The following is a 7,291-nucleotide window of genomic DNA, read 5'->3' on the forward strand; positions in this document are numbered from 1 at the left end:
GCTACAATCTGTAACAATCGCAAGAAAAAACATGAAACATTTTGTTTGTTTGTTTGTTTGTTTGTTTTTTGTTCAGTCAAATATGATGGGGTTATGTATAAATGCACAAATTTTACTTTGAAAACAGGTTCATGTTCTACATTTTGAAAATGTAATCTGTGAACCATGACAAGGGTCACATATCTTTGTCTATCGTTGGTGTGCCTTTGGCAAAACAGTTCTCTGTTATTAGTGAGGGTGGTGGGGCCAAAGGCATGGATTGGCAGCAACTTTGTAGGTTTTGTCCCAGGGCAGCTGTGGCTAGAAAGTAGAAATCACCAGTGGCTTTGAGTGCCTACAGAAGCACTAGTTATATAACATATATAAGTAGTGTGTATATAGAGCTATATAACTGCTATATTTAGATAACACAAAGCTCGATGTGTTGCACATGGGGATGAATGACAAAAGTGATATTAAAGAGCACTTCTGTTGTTGTTGTGTTGTTGTTTTTGTGTCATTGTGTTGTTGTCATGTTGTTCTTGTGTTGTTGTTGTCGTGTTGTTCTTGTGTTGTTGTTGTCGTGTTGTTGTGTCGTTGTCGTTGCCGTGGCGCTCTGTGCATATCAGATCAGCTGGCGTCTGATTGGCTGTGATTGTTCACTGTAATCAGCTGTAATTATCTCCAGGTGTTGACATTTTGGGAGCGTCCAAAAGAAGTTTGTGAGAGTCGTGTGACGACTTTGACAAACTCCAGCAACTCACACTGTTTCTGATCGAGCAGCTTAACCTCGGAGATTTAGTTTGGAGATTAAACAGTTTAACTGAAAAAGACTGGAAAACATACAGAGTAGTGAACTTCTTTTTTTTTTTTTTTACAAATTAAGTGAATCGAAGTAGTGCTGGAAGCTGGACAATGATGAAGTGAGGTCAGGAGTTTTCACAGCAGGAGTGTGCAGACTCATTTTGGAACATAAACAAAGTGGAGACCACAGACTGGTGGGGATGTATTTGTATATGTCTTATTATAACAGAACATTTAAGTAAGAAACTTTTACATCATGTTTGTTATCACCAATGTAATTGAGGTTCAGATGACTCAGCATTTTCTTAATATTTGGACTAAAGTAAAGTAAATTGTTAAGTAAAGTAACAATTTTTGACAATTGAACAGGAAGCAAACCATAGTGTTAACATTCATGGTCCAGAGCCTACCTAAACTGCAGTTCTTGTTTTGTGTTGACAATGTTCAGTATTTGAAAACCAGGTAAAATCTTCAAGTGAGCGAGCTGAGCTGGTCAGAAGATTACCAGTGATCATGGTGGCTGCTGGTTCAGATCAACAGACCTGTGTCAGAGTGCATCTGATCTCACAAAGGTATTATCGTCATTATGTGGGTCTTAGAGAATTACTGCATAGCTGGCACTGTGTTTTATAATGAAGCAAATAAGAATTAATTGCACACAATCGAATATTGTGCAACACGAGCACTGTTTTCTCAGCTAAAACCCCTCTCCATAAACACATTACCTGCCATAATCCCAGTGTTTAAACTTGTGTTGTTGGAAACTCCACTGTGGCCAACAGTACACTGGACTGAAAGAAGTCACCTGGGTATTGTTTCATCTACTTTAATTTGGTGCAGCCAAAATGTCTGCCGATACACAATTTAGGGCAATTATGTTTGGAGTGGCTGATGAGCTCCTCCATCTGTGAGCCCACTGCTAATGTGCCCAAAACACCAGCATCCCGCCAAACACACCAGGCCTAATACTGAGTCAGACCATCGTGAGCTCATCTCTCCTGGTGCTGTTTTCATTTAAAAGCTGTCATTCGGACACACACCTCTGTCGTGTGAACATAACAGCAATTCAGAAAATGTTTTTCTAATCCAAACAAAATGTATGATTAGCCATAAACATTATGGCATTGTTTGTCAAATATTACAACATATTTGGCAACTAAGTAGGTTTAGTATATTTTAGTGTTTTGTAGATAATGCATGATGACATCAACTCATCTAGTTGGTTGTTGGTCAAGGACACATTATTACAACTAAAATCGTTTGAAAGGTGTTCATGAGAACCCATCCAAAATCATATTAAATCAAACAAAGAAGTTAAATTAACTTATTTATTCTTAGAAATTTGTACCACTTAAAACACGAATCATCTTACACAATTGCAAAATGCAGGTGTATTGACAATAAAGTAATCTTCTGAACAATAAAAGCATGTGTTACACTTTTTCTTTTATTTTCCATTCAAGTTGGATGGAAACTAAAAGGTCAAAGTAAAATACTGCATATTACTGGTCAACGTAAAATGTCCATTGCCACAATTCAAAATAATACACCAGGCAAAAACAATATTTTTACATTTACTGTTGATGTTGGATGTGTACTATGAACCTTTTTTACTTTGGTTCAAAGTAGTTCACGCTATGATTCTGTGTAACCTCAACTTTTCACAAATGTTTGAGTTTTCATCATGTAATCCAATAATTACAACCGTTGATTTGTTTTTTCAGTTGGTGCTAAAGATACAGGCTATACATTATTTTAGTCTGTGTAATCAATGTTTTCACTTTCGAGGGTTTTTGACAGAAACAGCTGAGCTCTAGTCACTTTGCAGTTTTTCTAATTGAAATGTACGGCTCAGTCTGGTGGGAGAGTGTCATTAGCAGAGCACATCATGCTAATGCATTTTAAAAGGGGTTTCGGCTTAAGGGATAATTAATATTCCCCCCAAAAAATTGCTGAATATCTGCTCCATCACACCAGCTGTCATCTTGTTTACTCCAGATAACGTCTGTTGGGCTTTTTGTAAACAAAACTGAAAAACAGTGCCACTCAGAGGGAGGGCCGAGCATTTAGAATTAATTGGATTGAAGTGGATGGACTTAGCACGTGTGAGCTCACTGTGTTTGGGTAGTAAAATGGATCAATAAGATCTATTGTGAGCTGTGATAAATAGATTAGGCCAGGAAGAAAGCCTATTGGAATGATAAGAGTCAAGGTAGCTATAGAATTGGACCCATCTTACTTAAGACTGTAAGTGCCCAAGCCAAACACTTCTTCACATACAGGGTTAAAAATAATTATCCAATGACCAAGAAAACCCCCTATTTTACATCCCTGACATATTAATGAACTGCTTTGTTTGTAAAATGTGCTATAGAAATAAAGTGGATATGGAAAATTCATTGATTGATTAATTCATGTAATAATATGTTTTTGTATATTGGTATTAAATTGATTGTTGCATAGTCAAATATTATTATGATAAACTTATTACTACTTCTACCGTTTAATGTAAAGTATGCTTGAATAACAGCATTTTCCCCAACCAAAGAAACTGAAAATATTGACATTAGTTTTAACATAACAACACAAATCACATTTTGATTAAAACATGAATGAAGTAGTTTAATTTAACTTTTTAAAAGATGGCATTATTCAGTTGTCACAGAAATGACCATGATACAATAGTCCATCAGTCATCATATTATGTAAGCTATCTACAGATCAAAACACTATTATTCAGTATGAATAAACCCTGATATTCCATGGAGCAGCTGAGAGACACATGTACCTGTAAACATTGAACACGTTGAACCATATATCAAGATCCATCATCTCTCCACAAGGGCTAGTCAGAATACAGGGGCTCATGGCAGTTCAGTCCAGCAACATCACAAATATTAAATAATAACAACAATAATAATAACCTATAGAGCTGGTTTGTACCACATTGTAGCCATTTTCAATAGAAATGTAAGTCGTAAAAAATCTGTTTCCACTCATACAACCTTTTAATGTATTGTAACAGTCAATATTTCTTTCACAGTAGTTGACATCTCACAGACAAAAAATACCTTTAAAACTACTTTACACTATGTACAAATTGAGTTATCGTTACATTACAGTATAATTAGCCTCTCCACTCTTGAATTTACTAATCATGTCGTCCATATAAAAAGAATAAATACAGCTTTATACATACGTTTAATATAAACAAGTAAATTGCACTTGCCAGGCTCTGAGGTAAACGCTTTCAGTCAGTGCGTAAAATGGACACCGCTCCCACCGTTTGCTGTTGTGGGATAATGGGTGAAGCTCGCGGATTATTTTGATTTCATGATTGATTTTCTTGACTGGCAGCCGACACATCCGGTCACAAAAGATGTTTCACTGGGGAATGTACGATTTGGGCTCTTACGCATAGCCTTTACATTCTCGTCATTTCGACATGTTTGTGTTGGCAAAATTACGCATTTGGAAAACATGACATTTAGATTAAACCTTCAACCAAATGATAGACTGAAATAACAGAATAATATATTTAGGTTTCGTTTCTTGTAAAAGAGTACAATTTATACAATATATCAGGTAAAACCCACGTTTGGAATCAGGTGTAACAGTGTTCTGCATGTTCACGTTTTGAACTTTGTCTTTAAAGATTGGATTCCGAGTGCGCAAGTTTAGCTGCCCCGACCAGGCTACTGTCGCTGTTGTCTAGTCCTGTGCAGTCAGTCCACATCCCCAGTGCCCCAGGCTCCAAAGGGGACAACACGAAGCCTCCACATTTGGATAGGTCACACGAGCTGATGTGCAACCTGCGGTCCGCTTGCCTGGGACAGCACAGCAGTCGTTTGAACGCCTTCCTAAAGTCTGGACTCCTGCAATAGATAATTGGGTTAAACGCTGAGTTCACGTAGCCAAGCCAGTTTAGGAAAACGAACAGGTTCTTGTCCACCACCTCTGCGCAAAAGACGCGCACCACGTTCACAATAAAGAAAGGCAACCAGCATAATGTGAATGTTCCCATTATTATTCCAAGAGTTTTGAGCGCCTTTTGTTCCCTCATCGCTAGAATTTTAGATGGCCTCTTCTTGCACTTCGATGTTAGTCCGGTTAAACTGTTGTGAAACCTGCCCTCGCACTTATCGATCTTCCTCACTTGATTTTTGGCCTCTCTATAGACTCGTGCGTATACAAAGATCATCACCAAGAGGGGGAGATAAAAAGATATAATAGAGGAGGAGATGGCGTAGGCTCTGTTGGTAACAAAATCACAACATTTAGGGTCCTCGTAGCAGGCTGTGTCCACGCTGTCCCGGGACCAGTGCATGAGAATGGGAAGGAACGAGACGAGCGCAGAGATGGCCCATACCACGCACACCACCGCTCTGGCTCTTGCTTTGGTTAACAAGCTTTGGTAGCGGAAAGGTGAGGTGATGGCCACGTACCTGTCTATGGCAATTACGCACAGGGTTTCTATGCTGGCCGTGACGCACAGGACGTCCACAGATATCCAAAACTCACAAAAGAACGAGCCGTACATCCAAGCGCCGCGCACCTCCAACGCAGCGCCAAAAGGGACCACAAGAAGCCCCATGATGAGATCCGCGCCCGCCAGTGACACGATGAAGACATTGGTGATGGTTTGTAGCCTTTGAGTCCTCGCTATCGCCACAATGACAAGAATGTTCCCAAATACGATAGAAAAGACGATAATGCCCATAACCAAACTCATCCCTGCCATCCACTCCTCGGACGCAACGGTGTCTTGAGCGTCTGTGTCCAATGCGTCCTCGGTGCCAGTGCTGTTGTGCGCCAGTCTCACCGTAAAACTCGCACCGGCGTCCCCCATGACTGACCGCTGCTGCGCTGTGGGACAAGCCTAAAGGTGTACATCAATGCGGAGGGGAGAGGAGAGACGTTTCAAGCACCACCATACCACTCGTGCGTCAACTTTCATCTGGAGCTGCTCGCGCTCTCTCACCACGGCCAGGACATCAAAGAGGGAGGAGTGACATCACTTCGTGTTGCGTCCAATGGAAACAAGCGAAATGGACAAACTGTTCCAACAATGACAGCACCTTTCACACACCAAGCCATTGAAGAAAATTCACACAGACGACTATGCATACTTACGCGCCCAGTGTCTTGAAATTTGTGAATGGTAAACTGACTTTTTTTTTTTTTTTTTTTACCCCTACAAACACAATTTTGGAAGAAAAACAATCAGCGTAGTCTACAAAACCCCTAATATGGCTACATCTGTTCCATGCGCACAAGCAATTACAGGGGTATAAACACAAAAGTGCAGTTAAAGGTCCTATATTACGCAAAATGTACTTTAAGCCATGTTATAATGCTGTTATTTCTTCAAAAGCACTCCTTGGGGTTGTCTTTCATGCACACATGTTTGAGTAATCCTTTAGTTTTAGTCTGTCTACAGCTCAAAATGCTTTGTCCCACCTTGTGATGTCGTGTAGTGGTAGTTTTCAAGTTAACAGCAACCTTTGACCTTTTGTTTAGTAAAGCTTGGCAATTTCAGGGCTGGAATTATCCAAATTATTCTGGTAAAGGTGTATAGAGTTAAAAACATAGTGGAAACTCAGCTTCAAGGTTTGTATATTAAACATGTGAATGAAACAACAACATAAACAACATGAAGGAAATGTTGGCAATAGTCTATAAAATGTACATCACTAAAAACGTATCACTGTTGCTACTAGACTTAAAATATCCCACTAAAACCGAGGACTTTTCTATTTGTGTATCTTGATGTCTGTTTTATATCTTTCAGCTCTGATTAGGAGGAATAACATTTTGAGGATTGGAGCACTGGACTGGTCAGTGTCAGTGTGTCAGCAAATCCACAATGCTGTAGACATGGAGGCTGTAGAAGCAAAGGAGGGACCGAAAGACAAGAATACAAACAAGTTTCCTAGACCTGAAGAAGAAGAAGAAGCAAAACAACTGATATATTTTTTTATTTTTTTAATGGTTTTATTAATTTATTTATTATTGATTGTATAGGGATCACCAATTGCATGTTACAATTTAGCTTCTTTTATATTTAACCTTTGTTGGCTCTGAAGTGGGTTGGGCCTGAAGACTGAGTAAAGGCCAGGGTCAATAACTTCTTATCTGTATTAGGATAACAGTTATTTTATTATATTACAATGTTACATAATATTATATACTCCCAATTAAAAATGATGGGGATCTAAATTAATAAATCATAAACAATAACTTTATGTGTAATCTATTCATATTTAGGCTAAGTTCTTCTCTCAAACTGAAAAGACTGTTCCACCTAGTGATGTCATGTGGTGATACAGGAAGAGCTCCATTGTGTGAATGAAACAAAATACAATGTCAGGTATGTTTTTTTGACCTTTAATCAAAACAAATCACTTTGCTTATCAACAGTTTACAGATGTCTAAGTTCATGTTGCAAGGCCTAAAAGTTACCAGGAGCTGATAAATCATGTAAACTGTGAATGCTCCTGTGACCCAC

The 7,291-nt window shown here is 38.9% G+C and overlaps 1 protein-coding gene across 1 annotated transcript; it reads right to left on the reverse strand.

Annotated features, from left to right (window-relative positions):
- Window positions 1-4,432: 4,432 nt before the first annotated feature.
- On the reverse strand, window positions 4,433-5,637 carry adrb1 (adrenoceptor beta 1). The gene has a single exon (XM_020918314.2). It carries the CDS (start codon window positions 5,630-5,632, stop codon window positions 4,433-4,435), a length of 1,200 nt encoding a protein of 399 aa, XP_020773973.1. The 5' UTR covers window positions 5,633-5,637.
- Window positions 5,638-7,291: the final 1,654 nt, after the last annotated feature.

Source organism: Boleophthalmus pectinirostris, unplaced genomic scaffold (genome assembly GCF_026225935.1).
Source record: "Boleophthalmus pectinirostris isolate CB_2022bp ecotype Guang Dong unplaced genomic scaffold, ASM2622593v1 HiC_scaffold_14, whole genome shotgun sequence".
Taxonomy (NCBI): Eukaryota; Metazoa; Chordata; class Actinopteri; order Gobiiformes; family Gobiidae; genus Boleophthalmus; species Boleophthalmus pectinirostris.

Excerpts from the sequence above, each read along its gene's own strand:
- adrb1 (XM_020918314.2), bottom strand. The coding sequence starts at position 5,632 with ATGGGGGACGCCGGTGCGAGTTTTACGGTGAGACTGGCGCACAACAGC.